The sequence below is a fragment of the Gymnodraco acuticeps genome, unplaced genomic scaffold, assembly GCF_902827175.1.
Source record: "Gymnodraco acuticeps unplaced genomic scaffold, fGymAcu1.1, whole genome shotgun sequence".
Taxonomy (NCBI): domain Eukaryota; kingdom Metazoa; phylum Chordata; class Actinopteri; order Perciformes; family Bathydraconidae; genus Gymnodraco; species Gymnodraco acuticeps.
In genome coordinates, this window is record NW_022990246.1 from 249,574 (window position 1) to 266,861 (window position 17,288).

Sequence of the window (17,288 nt, forward strand, 5' to 3'; positions counted from 1 at the left end):
TCTTTTCTTAATTCTCAAAGACGCTTTGCATAAAATCAGAACAGAAACAATATAAAAGTTTCTGTGTCTTTTATGACTATTCATAAAAGACTCAGCGAATAGTCAGATTATCTATATTTAACATGATTAATAAATAATTTCTCAAGATATAAACATGCAATTGACATCTCTAAGCTGTTGACCAATCACAACAGAGCCGGCCAGCTAACCAATCAGAGCAGACTGGGCTCTGGTCTCAGACAGAGGGTGAAAAGAGGTGCTGCAGCACAGGCAGTATGAGAGAATAAAGAGCTTTTTGAACATTAAAGCATGGAGACATGTCCCAGTAGAGACACTAACCTGAAACCTGAAAATGAGCATAAAGGGCCCCTTTAAGTTTAGGTTGGGAGGTTTTCAGTCACATTTATTTGCTTTACAGTAACCACTTATGAAGCTGGTGAGATGCCAGGTGATGTTTTGAGTGTGTGCAGCGAGAAAGCGTCATTAGGCAGACCTGTTTGTGTGTGAATCTTAGTGGAAAATCATCCCATCATACCAGATGTCTCTCCTGGGGCCGGAGTGGGACATCATCCAGCAGGGTTAGAGTTTAACTAAGCCCTTTCAGCTCTGCAGCACAAAAACAACTTATATGATCCCTCCTGATGATGAATACATCACTACGGTTTTTTTATGCAATATTTGCAGAAAAAGATTGTTGATTAATGTCCGGTCTAAGTTGCATCTACTCCATTGTGCATGATCCCCTGTGGAAAAAGTCTTACGAAGATTATGCAATCTACAGTATTTCTTGGATGCAAGCCAAAGCCAATCAATTAGGCTGGACATGCTTTGCACACACATCACCAAGGCTACTATCGCCATAAACAATAAGGCCACTTACACAACTTTAATATATGGACCTGTTCTCCATGACGTCCCTATAGGTTTCCGTTGTGATAGCATGATTTAACCGGACGGACAAGTTCTATAAAGATTCAACCGGTACAGTTGTCTTGAATCGGGATCAAGATTGTTAACATGCTTCTGCTGTAAAGTTGGGGATTTTAACATGGGGTCTAAAGACACAAGTTCTTATATTAAAGAGGACATATTATTCACATTTTCAGGTGTATATCAGTATAGTGTCTCTACTTTAAAGAGTCCTCTCCTGCTGATGTTCAGGTGTATATCATTATGTAGTGTCTCTACTTTAAAGAGTCCTCTCCTGCTGATGTTCAGGTGTATATCAGTATGTAGTGTCTCTACTTTAAAGAGTCCTCTCCTGCTGATGTTCAGGTGTATACCAGTATGTAGTGTCTCTACTTTAAAGAGTCCTCTCCTGCTGATGTTCAGGTGTATACCAGTATGTAGTGTCTCTAATTTAAAGAGTCCTCTCCTGCTGATGTTCAGGTGTATATCAGTATGTAGTGTCTCTACTTTAAAGAGTCCTCTCCTGCTGATGTTCAGGTGTATATCAGTATGTAGTGTCTCTACTTTAAAGAGTCCTCTCCTGCTGATGTTCAGGTGTACTGTATATCAGTATGTAGTGTCTCTACTTTAATGAGTCCTCTCCTGCTGATGTTCAGGTGTATATCAGTATGTAGTGTCTCTACTTTAAAGAGTCCTCTCCTGCTGATCTTCAGGTGTATATCAGTATGTAGTGTCTCTACTTTAAAGAGTCCTCTCCTGCTGATGTTCAGGTGTATATCAGTATGTAGTGTCTCTACTTTAAAGAGTCCTCTCCTGCTGATGTCCCAGGTGTATATCAGTATGTAGTGTCTCTACTTTAAAGAGTCCTCTCCTGCTGATGTTCAGGTGTATATCAGTATGTAGTGTCTCTACTTTAAAGAGTCCTCTCCTGCTGATGTCCAGGTGTATATTCAGTATGTAGTGTCTCTACTTTAAAGAGTCCTCTCCTGCTGATGTCCAGGTGTATATCAGTATGTAGTGTCTCTACTTTAAAGAGTCCTTTCCTGCTGCTGATGTTCAGGTGTATATCAGTATGTAGTGTCTCTACTTTAAAGAGTCCTCTCCTGCTGATGTTCAGGTGTATACCAGTATGTAGTGTCTCTAACTTTAAAGAGTCCTCTCCTGCTTGATGTTCAGGTGTATACCAGTATGTAGTGTCTCTAATTTAAAGAGTCCCTCCTGCTGATGTTCAGGGTGTATATCAGTATGTAGTGTCTCTACTTTAAAGAGTCCTCTCCTGCTGATGTTCAGGTGTATATCAGTATGTAGTGTCTCTACTTTAAAGAGTCCTCTCCTGCTGATGTTCAGGTGTACTGTATCATGTATGTAGTGTCTCTACTTTAAAAAGAGTCCTCTCCTGCTGATGTTCAGGTGTATATCAGTATGTAGTGTCTCTACTTTAAAGAGTCCTCTCCTGCTGATGTTCAGGTGTATATCAGTATGTAGTGTCTCTACTTTATAAGAGTCCTCTCCTGCTGATGTTCAGGTGTATATCAGTATGTAGTGTCTCTACTTTAAAGAGTCCTCTCCTGCTGATGTTCAGGTGTATATCAGTATGTAGTGTCTCTACTTTAAAGAGTCCTCTCCTGCTGATGTCCAGGTGTATATCAGTATGTAGTGTCTCTACTTTAAAAGAGTCCTCTCCTGCTGATGTCAGGTGTATATCAGTATGTAGTGTCTCTACTTTAAAGAGTCCTCTCCTGCTGATGTTCAGGTGTATATCATATGTAGTGTCTCTACTTTAAAGAGTCCTCTCCTGCTGATGTTCAGGTGTATAACCAGTATGTAGTTGTCTCTACTTTAAAGAGTCCCTCTCCTGCTGATGTTCAGGTGTATATCAGTATGTAGTGTCTCTACTTTAAGAGTCCTCTCCTGCTGATGTTCAGGTGTATATCAGTATGTAGTGTCTCTACTTTAAAGAGTCCTCTCCTGCTGATGTTTCAGGTGTATATCAGTATGTAGTGTCTCTACTTTAAAGAGTCCTCTCCTGCTGATGTTCAGGTGTACTGTATATCAGTATGTAGTGTCTCTACTTTAAAGAGTCCTCTCCTGCTGATGTTCAGGTGTATATCAGTATGTAGTGGTCCTCTACTTTAAAGAGTCCTCTCCTGCTGATGTCCAGGTGTCTATCAGTATGTAGTGTCTCTACTTTAAAGAGTCCTCTCCTGCTGATGTTCAGGTGTATATCAGTATGTTAGTGTCTCTACTTTAAAGAGTCCTCTCCTGCTGATGTCCAGGTGTATATCAGTATGTAGTGTCTCTAACGTTTAAAGAGTCCTCTCCTGCTGATGTCCAGGTGTATATCAGTATGTAGTGTCTCTACTTTAAAGAGTCCTCTCCTGCTGATGTCCAGGTGTATATCAGTATGTAGTGTCTCTACTTTAAAGAGTCCTCTCCTGCTGATGTCCAGGTTGTATACAGTATGTAGTGTCTCTACTTTTAAAGAGTCCTCTCCTGCTGATGTTCAGGTGTATATCAGTATGTAGTGTCTCTAGCTTTAAAGAGTCCTCTTCCTGGCTGATGTTCAGGTGTACTACCAGGATGTAGTGTCTCCTACGTTAAAGAGTCTCTCCTGTAGCTGATGTTCAGGTGTATACCAGTATGTAGTGTCTCTAATTTAAAAGAGTCCTCTCCGGCTTGATGTTCAGGTGGATATCAGTATGTAGTCTGTCCTCTACTTTAAAGAGTCCTCTCCTGCTGATGTTCAGGTGTATATCAGTATGTAGTGTCTCCTACTTTAAAGAGTCCTCTCCTGCTGATGTTTCAGGTGTACTGTATATCAGTAATGTAGTGTTCTCTACTTTAAAGGAGTCCTCTCCTGCTGATGTCAGGGTGTATATCAGTATGTAGTGTCCTACTTTAAAGAGTCCTCTCCTCTGATGATCCAGGTGTCCTATCCGTATGTAGTGTCTCTACTTTAAAGAGTCCTCTCCTGCTGATGTTCAGGTGTATATCAGTATGTAGTGTCTCTACTTTAAAGAGTCCTCTCCTGCTGATGTCCAGGTGTATATCAGTATGTAGTGTCTCTACTTTAAAGAGTCCTCTCCTGCTGATGTCCAGGTGTATATCAGTATGTAGTGCCTCCATGCTTTAATGTTCAAAAAGCTCTTTATTGTTCTCATACTGCCTGTGCTGCAGCACCACTTTTCACCCTCTGTCTGAAACCAGAGCCCAGTCTGCTCTGATTGGTTAGCTGGCCGGCTCTGTTGTAATTGGTCAAACGCTTAGAGATGTCCCGCCTCTTAGCCTATCACGTACAATGTGTTGGAGCACTAGCCAATTGAAGCGCGAGTGTACGTACGTAGTGACGTCCTTTACAGAAAAAACAAAGGAGTCCAGTTGAGGTGTTTCGGGCAAAGGGGGGGAGTGTGTGGGAGAGAAACTCCCTCTGGAGTGAACACAGGGATTTCATGCACACAAACCTATATAACACACTACAGGAAAGGAAAACCCCCCAAAAAAGCCTCATAAAGAGTTCAGAATTATTTGAGAAACTAAAGTCACACTAACCAAGCCTTAGACTAAAAAATATTTGCAGACAAAAATGATACAGGGTAATACAGTAAATGTATGATAAAAATATATCTTCCTGTCAGGAGGCTGGGATAAGTGTATATGTGTGTGTGTGTGTGTGTGTGGTGTGTGTGTGTGTGTGTGGGTGTGTGTGTGTGTGTGGTGTGATGTGAGAGTGAGAGGAGGGGGGAGGGGACAAGAGCTGGACAAGCTGTAAATGCTGTGTGTTTCTGTCCTTCTGCATTTGATGATAGAATTGAAAGGACCCACACCCGGTGAAATTGGACAGATGTTTTAATAACCGGCTATCTTTCTTAAACATGACGTGAGATTGGATTAACGCATCGGGACAATATCGGCTGTTTCATCTTCTGTTGATCAAACATGGCATGGCGTTGTCACTTATAGGAGGTCTTAACGTTTGTTTTTTAGCATCTGTGCAAATCTCAGTTTCTTTTCTAATTGTGCAAATAACACATTTGCAACAATATCAGCTTTATGGATTTTAAATTGTAATCGTTTTTTTCAAGATTATTAACAGACAGAGATGGGAAGTAACAACGTTTATATTAATAGACTTGAAATGTTGGAACTACATTTGACCATCCCTGCACACCTTTTCTTTGAATAAAGGTTAAATATTATTTGTTAGAGAGATATCTTTGTGTGTAAGACTTACAGTAGTGGCATTTTTTTGCCATCTGACTTCTCATCTTATTCAGGTATAATTTTGTGTCACACAGACATCAACAATGTGATAGTTTGAGCAGCTTTAGTTAACAACTTGATTTCTCCCTATTGAAATAGTTCTGTTAAAATACTTCTTCTACGGGGAAATTATTTTTAGATTGCAAAGATTTGCTTTTCAAAGTAACTCCCTGAAAATGTCATATTTAAGTGGACATGCGAGCGCTGAGGCGGCCGTTAGCATTTCTCCTGACAGCATGAACTCCCATGAACCACCGACAGAAAGCATCATGCGGCCTCGAGTGATGGGTTTTATCCTCAGCATCGCTTCTGGCCTCATCATCTCCACCAACCTGCTTGTGGCCGCCGCTCTCCTGAAGCTGCTCCTGAAGAAGAGGAGCCAGAGCTGGGTCTTCGTCCTCAATTTAGCACTAGCCGACGCCCTGGTGGGAGTGGCCATCACCGGCCTCGCCACCGAGGACTTCAATGTCAATAGCGTCACTTCTGATCCTCCAACAAACTCAGAGCCTCCAGCCAGAGGTGGGAAGTAGTGGAGTACAAATACTTCGTTACTGTACTTACATTTCTTCTGGTATCAGTACTTTACTCCACTACGTATATTTCTGACGACTTTTTACTTTTACTTTACATTTTGAACACAAATACCTGAACTTTCTACTTCTTACATGTTGAACTCAAATAACTGTACTTTCTACTTCTTACATGTTGAACACTAATACCTGTACTTTCTACTTCTTACATGTTGAACACAAATACCTGTACTTTCTACTTCTTACATGTTGAACACAAATACCTGTACTTTCTACTTCTTACATGTTGAACCCAAATACCTGTACTTTCTACTTCTTACATGTTGAACCCAAATACCTGTACTTTCTACTTCTTACATGTTGAACACAAATACCTGTACTTTCTACTTCTTACATGTTGAACCCAAATACTTGTACTTTCTACTTCTTACATGTTGAACCCAAATACTTGTACTTTCTACTTCTTACATGTTGAACACAAATACCTGTACTTTCTACTTCTTACATTTTGAACACAAATACCTGTACTTTCTACTTCTTACATGTTGAACACAAATACCTGTACTTTCTACTTCTTACATTTTGAACTCAAATACCTGAACTTTCTACTTCTCTCATTTTCCAAACAGCTGGTTCCTTTAGTCTGAATGTGTGTTTGGTGCGTGATCATTATTCTTTAGAGTCATTGCGTGCCTATGATTTGAACCACGATCCGTGTATCCATCATTTCCTGGTCTTCTCGAAAGAAGAGGGACCAATGGAAACGTTGTCATGTTGCCGTGTTCAGCATGGAAACATTCATTAGCTAACAATGACATTATTGTTCTATTAATATAAAGGGAGGTCAGGTACTCTTTAAAACAGCTGCTAGTTATGGGTACTTTTTACTGAAGTACATTTCAAAGCCCTCTTTACTTTTACTTGAGTAAAGAAGTTTAGTATTTTTAAACACAAGTATCTGTACTTCTACTTGAGTAAAGGATGTGTGTACTTTTGCCATCTCTGCCTCCAGCTCAGGGAAAGATCAGGTGTTTGATGCGGATGGCCTTCGTGACGTCGCCCTGCACAGCATCCATCATGTCCATGTTCCTCATCTCGCTGGATCGCTACGCAGCCATCAAGATGCCCCTGAGATTACTCCCAGCTGGCGGGGAAGGGGACAGCGGTCGGGTCCCTGCTGGCTCTCTGGATCAGCTCCCCTCACCCTGGGGTTCTGCCAGGTGAGATGAAGAAAATACAAAAATGTATGGGATAAATAAATCGTCCTCCCTCTGATCATGCATGTAGTTCTAAAAGGCACAGTTACCTTATTTTTAAGTTACTACCTGCTCACGGCTGCAGCTGATTGGCTGAAGTGTTTTTTTCTGTACCTTGAGAGGTTTAAGGGTGTTTTCCTGATATAATCGGCCAGATTGTTCAGATTCCCATTGTGCACGTAATTGCTGCTTTCTACACCAGAATAAGATACATTCAATATATTTTCCTTCAGCTCCCTCACCCTGGGGTTCTTGCCAGGTGAGATGTAGAAAATATATGAATTGATGGGACTAAAGACAGACAGAAAATAGTACATCGTTGTCATACTATGATGACTAGGATGTGTGTTTGTAGGCTTGGAGTTGCTGAAGACTGATTGTGTTTTTATGAGACGCACCAAATGACTACAATGTCAACTCATTAACAGCGTTTTTAGATGGTCAGAGCATCTCTGATTCTAGGTTCAAGAGTTGGTTGGGCGAGTCAAATAAGCACAGGGCTTTCATCCAGGCACACTGTTTTTGCCTATCGTATAAACATTGATTTAGGGGTTCTTGTTTAACTGTTGTTACCTCTTTTCTTTAACCTAAGCAAGTCATTGTGTTGTAAAGCTAAACTTAACATTCCATTTTGATGTATGCATGTAACGAGCCGAATCAAGCCATTGATCGGTACTTAAGATGTTGGGAGTGACGCAAAAGGTTACTTGAAAAGGAAGAAATTCTAAAATGGTTATGAAAGTTTTTTTGACCAAATGTTCTGGTTGGCATATTGACTATGAGAAGTGTCACATGACCGATCATCTTTTTGTCTCTGTTCCTCAGTGATGGTGCGGCAGCTCCAGGCGAAGGATTACGGCGGCTACTGTGCCTTTTTCTCCGTCATTAACCACATGGGCATAATCATGTTGTTCAGCGCGTGCTTCTTCCCCGTGCTCTCTGTATTCGTTTACATCTACCTGGACATCCTGAAGATCGCCTGCAGCCACCAGAAGCAGATCTGCCAAGTTAGCAGGCCGGTTGCGAGGACGGGTGACCGCCAAGATTACGAGAACCATCACCACCAGCCACACCAGCAGCTGAGGAGCCACTACTGGAGCCACGTCAAGGCCCTGAGGACAGTGGGGGTGTTAGTGGGCTGCTTCTTGGTCCTCTGGTGCCCCTTCTTTGTGGCATGTATCGTGCATCTTCTGTGTGAAAGCTGCCAACTCAAAGGCGTCTTAGAGAATTATTTGTGGTTGTTGGGACTGGTCGAACTCTCTGATCAACCCCCTGGTGTACGCCTTCTGGCAAAGGGAGGTGCGACTGCAGTTAGCCTCCTTGTGCTCCTGCTTTAGGGCGTTGGCTGCTAGGCCTCCATGTTTCACAGAGAGATGTGACCCCCAGCCTCCTGTGCTGAATCAAGCTGGTGCTCCTGCTGGAGAAAACCTCAACCCCGGTCGTTGTTGCGGGCGATTTCAGTCAACGACAAGGCCCAACTGTGCCACTATCTGTCTCCACCGGATTGTGAAAGGAACCAGTGAAAAGGTGGCAACAAAAACATGGCTAGACAGAGAGTCATTGTTAATTTCAGATAATGGAAACTATTGATGTGTTTCAAATTGTGTAGTACTACTGTTCTTTGGCTTGCTGTTTTGAGTGTGTAAGTGAGTCCCAATGCAAAGTATGTCAAAATGCTCTAAGAACCTGAATTGTGCACTCAAAACAGTCAAATAATATGAGTGTGGGACGCTGCACACATCTCACACTTAAAAACCGCCATTTGGCTACGTAAAGGAAGTTGGTAAGACAAGCAGTGATTGAGGTTCCCTTGGAAACAAAGCCCTATACAAATAAGAGTAACATAATATTATTTATTTCACTATTTAAGGTAACAGACCTATACTGGGTGCCAAAGGAATCCGCTGTGATTTTGATAGGGTTAATTGAGCAGTCTGTAATGATGTGCTACCGCTAACAATTGCTGCTAGCTAGCTAACAACGGCTATTGTGATTTAACACAACAATACATGGTGGAAATTCACGCACTGCAAAAATATGAAGTTGTACTAAGAGAAGTAATCAAATTGAGATACAGCATATGAGATAGCAAGATGATAAGTAAGCACCAATTCATTAAACACTAAATCTGATTATATCTAAAGCAATGTTGTTGCTGAAATGTAGACCCTTACCTAAATCTCTCTGCATTTCCTGTGATGCCATGTCAGGAATCCAGTGGGCTTAATGCAGGAAGCAAAGTACGAACATTGTATTTTTTATTTACTGATGGGTCAGAGGTCAGTGGCAGTAACGGAAGAGGCAAGGGTTGAATAGTTTCACAGGGTTGTTGTTGGGAAAATACTGAATGTTCCTTCTATATCAGAGTAGCACATGATAACAGAGGCCATACGTAGCTGTGTACATAGCCGGATGTATGACTACATGGATGACGCTCATGAGACACTGTTGAAGTTATGATAGATGTTCCTAAGATTGGCATGATGACACAGCCCCTAGACAGACAGGCATATGACTGTCATGTGTATTGCTTACGCAGGCCTTAGCTAATCTTAACTAATGTCAGAATACTGCTTTGAACCGGTATTCCTCCATCTTGCTGACTGCAACACCCTCTCTTGTATATAAGCATATCAAGGACTATTTGTCCCACGCAGCCCTGTGTGTGATGACTACTTCCATTCTTGCAAGGATAGTAAATACATGTATCCTGATATTGAAGACCAAGCCGGTGACGAGTGACATTTGGTCTAACAGTTTGTAATCCACAAGGCTCCACAATGGGACTTTTCACACTGAATTTAATATCCTGCAGAGACACTGTGCAGCCGGGAACAAACCCACCAGACAGTGGGCTGTGATGTTAATAAACCAAAAGAAAGAATCAATAAATAATTTATGGTCTGACTGAAACTGGAAATGTAAGAGTAATTTTCTTTTTTTTGCATATATATACTAGGTTACACCAGGAACTCATATTCTCATCCAGCATTTATAGGGCCCATGTCATGCTTTTCCCGGTTATTACCCGTCCCCTTGTGTGTTATGGAAGGTTTTTTCTGCATGTAAACGGTCTGCAGAGGTCAAAAACCCTCAAAGTACACCTGTTAGAACACAGAAAAGACCTGTCTGTGCTGCCACCAGAACGCCTGGTTGGAGATTTCTCTTTTTCCAATGTTTTCTTCCTGGGTATCGTGACTGTGCCCATAACCAAATGAACATCAATGACCGGATTGGTCCAAATAGATCAATCTGCGGAGCTCCTCACACACCAGGATCCCTTGGCTAACTAACAGGGAGTCCTCATTGACTTGCATAGAGCTCCTTGAACGCTGCAATAGACGAGTTGGGATGGTGGAGAAATGCTCATCCGCAGACCCGTTCTCACAGCGTTAGAAAACCTTTTTCTTTTCTCAATATCAAGCCACACTTATTGTTTTTACTTCGGCTGTGAGTGTTTGTGTGTGCTCAGGATGAGTTTCACTTGTTCTCGCTGTATCGCCAACCCGGAAACCACACCGCCAGCGAGCTCACACTGCAGCAACGAGCCTCGCAACGTCCCGACCAATCAGAGCACACTGGGCTCACAGGGAGGGGGAGGGGGGCAGGAGCTCCAACAAGCCGTTTAGGACAGAGAGTGAATACACACACTATACAGAGATGCTGTATGAGAAACCAATGGGATTTTGGAAAATTGCACAATTTAAATATATTCTAGTCGACCTCAGCAATGGAAACATGATCAGTAAAAATGGCCATGACATGGGACCTTTAAGTCCATCTTTATACACCACCTTATTTTGGTCATTATATCTTTCCTATCTCTCCTATGCCAGTTATATTGGGGCAATAAAGATCAAAGATAGTGTGCAGCAAAGGTCATGAGACAAACTGGAACCCATGACATTATGCATGATTTGTATGCCTTGTCCCTGCTTGTTTTATACTGCTTTATGACATCCATATGATTTATTTAGCTCTGCTGTTTATCCTTTGAGCGGCTATCGCACACTTAATATTTCAAAGCTGGATAACTATTCAGTCATGGCAACTTCCTCTGCTGCTTGAAGCTTGATAAATATCGTCCACTTTAAGTGTCAGCAGCCTGTATCAACAAAGCGCATGTCAGGGATGTCTGTTTACTTTAGACTGCAGTGTCTACATAAAGCTAATCAGCTGAGGCGGAAACGGACCTTCAACCATCCTTTTATATCAGTGAAAATCTTGCTATTCTACCCATCTCTGATGAGGCATGCGCAGAAGTAAATAGCAGCAGAAATGCATGGTCTAAAACACAATTAAAACACAACAAAATGCAAAATATTTATTTTAAAAATGCTGAAAAAAAGAAAATCAATGGAGAAAAATACCATTGATTTTTAACAATGTTTCAGAATTTCAAGTACACAGGAATGCTCTCTGGAAATGTTATGACTGCAAATCAAACTTCAACTCAACTACAAACTCAAACAGGTATGAGGTTATGTTATGGGAGTGTGTGTGGTGTGTGTGTGTGTGTGTGTGTCTGTGTGGTGTGTGTGTGTGTGTGTGTGTGGCCTAGCATTACTATACTTGTGGGGACCTACATCTGTTTACACAGTCACGTGTGGGGACTCGCCTCCCTTATGGGGACAAAATGGAGGTCCCTATAAGGGGAATCATTAATTTTAGGTTGAAGACTTGGTTAGGGTTAGGGTTAGGGTAGAGTTAGGGTTAGGCATGTGTGGTTATGGTTAAGGTTAGGATAAGTCTCCAGGAAATGCATGAAAGTCAATGTAATGTCCCCTGAAGTGATGTATACATGGTATGTGTGTGTGTGTGTTTGTGTGGGTGTGTGTGTGTGTGTGTGTGTGTGTGTGTGTGTGTGTTAGCTTCGCTGCTTCTGCATCCTCAGCGGGTTGAAGAACGGATGCCACAGCGCCTCCTCCAGCGTGATCCGTCTGTACACGTCGTACTCCAACATGGAGCCCAGCAGGTCGAAGAAATCCTCCTCGGTTTGATCATGCATGTAGTTCTAAAAGACACAGTTACTTTAATTTAGTTACTTCCTGCTCACGGCTGCAGCTGATTGGCTGAAGTGTTTTGCTGTACCTTGAGAGGTTTAAGGTGTTTCCTGATATAATCGTCAGAAGTGCTGCTTGTGTCCCAGTTCAGATGCCCGTTGTGCACGTAATGCTGCTTTCTACACAGAATAAGATACATTCACATATATTTAGGAACGATATACTAACATTCATATGTGTGCATACAATGCAACATTCACAACATGGGTCTCACATAATGGCCTTTAATATTTAAAAGATTGAATATATCTATATATAAATAATAGAACTTGTTACAATTCCAAGTTTATCAAGATTATACTTTTACGTAAAGGCAGAAAAAATGATGTTTAGGATTCTCTTCTTTCTGTGTGTGTGCGTGTGTTCATGTGTGTGTGTGTCTTTGTGTGTGTGTTACCTGGTTTTTTTTTCAGCAGGTGGGGAGGAATCGGCGCCCAGGATTGTCTCCATCATAGCCAGATGCTCTTTACTGTCGTGGGTCTAGAACAAACAAAAACGCAGGGTAAAAAAGACGTACAAATGTTTCAGTTTTGTCCAGATGTGTGTGTTTAAGTGTGTGTGTGTGTCTGTACCCGGGAAGACTGTGCATCCCCAGGTAAAACTCCATGAGAACGCAGCCCAGACTCCAAACGTCACACGACTGGTTCCAGCCCAAACCTGTGCACAAAAACAAAGTTAAAACAAAACTTTAATTTCTGCAAACTGCATTTCATGTGCAGTTTGTGTGTGTGTGTGTATTGTTTGTATGGTGTATGTGTGTGTGTGTGTGTGTGTGTGTGTGTGTGTGGTGTGTGTGTGTGTGTGTTTGTGTACCTAGGATGACCTCTGGAGCTCGGTAGTGGCGTGTTTGACACCAGTGATTCATGTTTTTGGTGGTCAAATGTGGCCGTGCCCAAAATCCCCACCTTTAAATCACAGACTCCTTAGCGTCTTCTCCTTACACTCCCTAAAACACACACACACACACACACCACACACACACCACACACACACCACACACACACACACACACACACACACACACACACACACACACACACACACACACACACACACACACACACACACACACACACACACACACACACACACACACACACACACACACACACACACACTGTCTAACACACTATCCAACTTGAGATGTAGAGCACAATGTGTTTTATTTGTTTTAACTATCCTTACCCTTTTCTCGTTGTTACTGCAGGTCGTAGTCGGAGCAGACAAACAGGATGTTCCTCTGGGCTTCAGGTCTGTGTGCGTCAGCTTGTTTCGATGCAGGACTGTAAACACAAAATCACACACTGTTATTGTGTGTTTGCTTAAAGCTTTTTGTCGTTTCAAAGTTAGGAGTTAGGAGTTAGGAGCATCAGGCTCTCCAGTTAGGTATTATTTAACCATTGCAGAAGAAGAGGATACATTTCAATACTTAAAAGAGTGTCACAATCCCACCTCATTCGTTGACAAAACACGATAGAAATATAACATTTATGGTTTTCCCCAAAGCATTAACTTTTTAATCCAAGCCAAACATACATTTATTGGGATATATCAACTTTTTTTTCAAAATTGTAAAAATAAATTGCACATCAGTTAAACAGGTGGATGTAAAAAGCATTTCATGTAGCAAATATTTTAAAAGAGGAACATTTTACAATTGTAATTTTGCTAATTCTCTTACCCAACACACGCTGAATTTACACAAATAAGCTCCAATTCAAAGATGACTCCAATAAAAGTTTCTAATGATGACAAGGGAAGATGGCCTGGTGCTATTAGGGTGATTTATGGCACCCGCATACCGGCATGGATACACAGCTACTGGGTTTTAGTAGATTGAAAGTGTTTTTCATTCAAATAAGTACTGATTTCAATGGGTAAACAAATCCCATTTAAATCTGACAAATATCAACCTTAGTCACATCAGCAACACATTTTTAACCAGAGTAAAAGCAACTCTAAAAGAAATTAGCGGACTGTGAACTTAGTCCACAATAATCGACCATAAACGTGAAGTAGGTAATTTTTTCTGATATAAACTGAACTTGTATGAAGTGTAAAATTGAAGAACACAGTGCATGTTTCTGAGGTCTGATGGATGTTTCGACTCACAGCAGACAGCTCTGAAGATCTGGAAGGCCATGTGTCTGATCTGCTCCACGTTGAACGGCAGGAAGTGGTTCTGTCGGAGGAACTCGAAGGTGCTGAGGCCGAGCAGCTCGAACACGATGCAGACGTGACCTTCGTGCTCGAACCAGTCCAGCATCCTCACACAGGCACTGCAGGAGGGTCAGAGGTCATGAATTATTATGCTTGTGACACGAACCCCCGAGAAATGGTTCAAACCTCTGCCATCTGACTTTATGTTGCTGTGTTTCTCTGAGTAGAAGATTATTGTGTCTTGGTGGGATTAATAAAGTTGTTTTGACACTCACAATGTGATGTCGTCATCCAGGCTGTTGATCTCCTCCAGCACTGCGACCTCAGACCTCCCTACTTCACGGAAACACTCTTTATTCCTCACAATTTTCACGGCCACGCGCTCCTTTCTGTTAAACACACAGGTGCGCACACATATTTAAATGAAGGTAAAACTGTTTCTTGTTTCTTGGATAATAGATCAGGATGTAACGTTCTAAGGGCCTGTCCTCAGCTTAAATTCCAAACCAAGGATGGTATTTTTGTTTAATTGTATACATTTTCTTTTACCCACATGGCATCAAATTTGATATGGTTACTCAGACATTACATTTGTATGTGTCCACCAAGTGTGGCTGTAATAGCACTACGTGTTCAGGAGATATTGTGAGGTTCAATCAGCATGCATGCTTACGTTTCTCTGTCAATACACTCCACCACTTTAGAAAAGGCACCTCCTCCCAGTGTTAAAACCACCTCATCTGGGAAAAACAGACAGACATTTACTCTTCGACAACATTGTACTCGTACAAGGGTATCTTTCTTATTTTTCAACTGGGGCCCTAATCTCCAAAATTGTTGTGCCTAAATGTCGACACATTTTTTTGAAATAGTTCAAGCATAAAATTGGCTACAATGTAATTCTATTGGATAATTCAGCAGTGTCAATTGCAGCTTGTTTAGAGGCTGCAGCCCTCATGCTTAAAACTGGATGCGTCCCATTTGTCCCATTGACACAAAAACACAGGAAAATAGGGTCCAGTTGTGCACCCATCACAAAAGGATTATTTGAAGGATGTGAAAAATATCTTAATCTTATCTTAAAAATCTAATATCATAGGACAAGGACAGAAAGGACAATGAAGACAAAGGTTGGCTTACATCTGTCTTTCATCACGAGGCCCATGTGGTAGTTGAGGTGTCCCTCCCCATCGTCCTCACAGCTCTTTTCCTTGAGATTCGTCTTTTCTCCTCCATCATCAACGTTGTCACCAGGAAAAGCAGATTGATGCTGGAGACTGGACTTATCCTCAGGCTGGAGTTCAGAGTGGACGCATGACATAAAATGGGAGATGAAGAGGTGTGAGTGGGGTTGGTGGTTGTGTTAGAGACATATGGACCAGACGGAGGAAACTCATTTGAAAAAAGTTAGTTTTGTATCACAAAAATGAACTTAAAGGTCTCCTATTATACTGTTTTTTCATCAATATATTATAGGTCTCAGATATATACAAACATATCTCTGAAGTGTTTGGCTCCAAACACCAAACAGATCATTGCAGCATCCCATAATCCCCTCTGTTTCAGCCCTGTTTCCAAAGTGCTGATTCTCTGTCTGTTACTTTAGATGAAGAGGGGACACATGTTGATGTAGAAAAGACATGAAGAAGAGGGGACACATGTTGATGTAGAAGAGACATGAAGAAGAGGGGACATATGTTGATGTAGAAGAGACATGAAGAAGAGGGGACACATGTTGATGTAGAGAAGACATGAAGAAGAGGGGACACATGTTGATGTAGAAGAGACATGAAGAAGAGGGGACACATGTTGATGTAGAAGAGACATGAAGAAGAGGGGACACATGTTGATGTAGGAGAGACATGGAGAAGAGGGGACACATGTTGATGTAGAAGAGACATGAAGAAGAGGGGACACATGTTGATGTAGGAGAGATATGGAGAAGAGGGGACACATGTTGATGTAGGAGAGACATGGAGAAGAGGGGACACATGTTGATGTAGAAGAGACATGAAGAAGAGGGGACACATGTTGATGTAGAAGAGACATGAAGAAGTGGATTTTGCACAATAGGTGACCTTTAAATCAGACAATGGATTGGAAAACACAAAGAAGAGAAAGCCCTTCTGTCTTCTTGCCAAACATAGTTCACGGATACATTAAGAAAGAGGGGAAACCGGCTCACAAACACTTTTCTAACAATGTTTTGAGAAATATTTCCATCCAAACAGAGGAGGATTTAAAAGGAGAATTGTACCAATTTATACGCTTTCTGGGGAGTGCTCGCTGAAGCTTTCTGTCCTTCTGTCGGAGACTAACTTGGGGTCGTCACCATCTACCAGCAAAGAGACAAACAAAGAATTGATTTGACACTGACACAGATTCGGACACATTAAGGGCTCCTACACCTTAAAAATCACATGCAAGGACTTTTCAAGTACTTTCCAGGCCCAATTCTCTCAATTCAATCACCATGTGAAAAAATGACGTTACCTCTCCAGGACCCATATTCACTGTCCTTCTTGCCCATCGTACTGCTGCACACACTGGGCTCTGTAACCCCAAATGTTCTGCCTCCTGCTCGGGCCTCTGGAGGTCTGCTGATTACTGAACACAGAAGAAGAAGAAGAAGAAGAAGAAGAAGAAGAAACACACAGGCAGAGAGACAAGGTTAAGTATTAAACATGGACGGAAAGTTATTTTTGGCAGTAAAAGAATAATAAAATCAGAAGGAAATGACCCCGTAAGACAATTTAATGACAGACTTTCTTGACATATTTTCCAAGTATCTCTAAATAACGACTTAATAGAGAACGTTTCCCACTATTTTGAGATAACAAAGTCATTATTTGAGAAAGAGTCATTGGGATTCATCATCTCTAGGCAATAGAATGTCACATATATCCATCTAATAATGATTCTTGATTCAATTGGACCATACATGTCCAACTCAAGGCCCGGGGGCCAAATCCGGCCCGTGGTGGATTTAATTTTGGCCCGCAGGATAATTTCTAATTACTATTAGATCTGGCCCGCCGGTATATTGCACGCACACCTTCACTCCATCCTGAGGGTCTCCTCAGCTCAGAGCCTGACCCCGAACATTGATG

At 41.7% G+C, this 17,288-nt stretch overlaps 1 protein-coding gene and 1 pseudogene across 1 annotated transcript; one reads left to right on the top strand and one right to left on the bottom strand.

Annotated features, from left to right (window-relative positions):
- The first annotated feature begins 4,730 nt into the window (after positions 1-4,730).
- Positions 4,731-8,752, top strand: LOC117548963 (glucose-dependent insulinotropic receptor). Its single transcript, XM_034220497.1, is given in 5 exon segments — positions 4,731-5,688; positions 6,712-6,833; positions 6,835-6,919; positions 7,781-8,205; positions 8,207-8,752. Coding segments are annotated over 5 exon segments (1,314 nt in total). The 5' UTR covers positions 4,731-5,345; the 3' UTR covers positions 8,546-8,752.
- A 3,016-nt stretch (positions 8,753-11,768) lies between these two features.
- Positions 11,769-16,708, bottom strand: LOC117548953 (annotated as a pseudogene).
- Between the last annotated feature and the right edge of the window lie 580 nt (positions 16,709-17,288).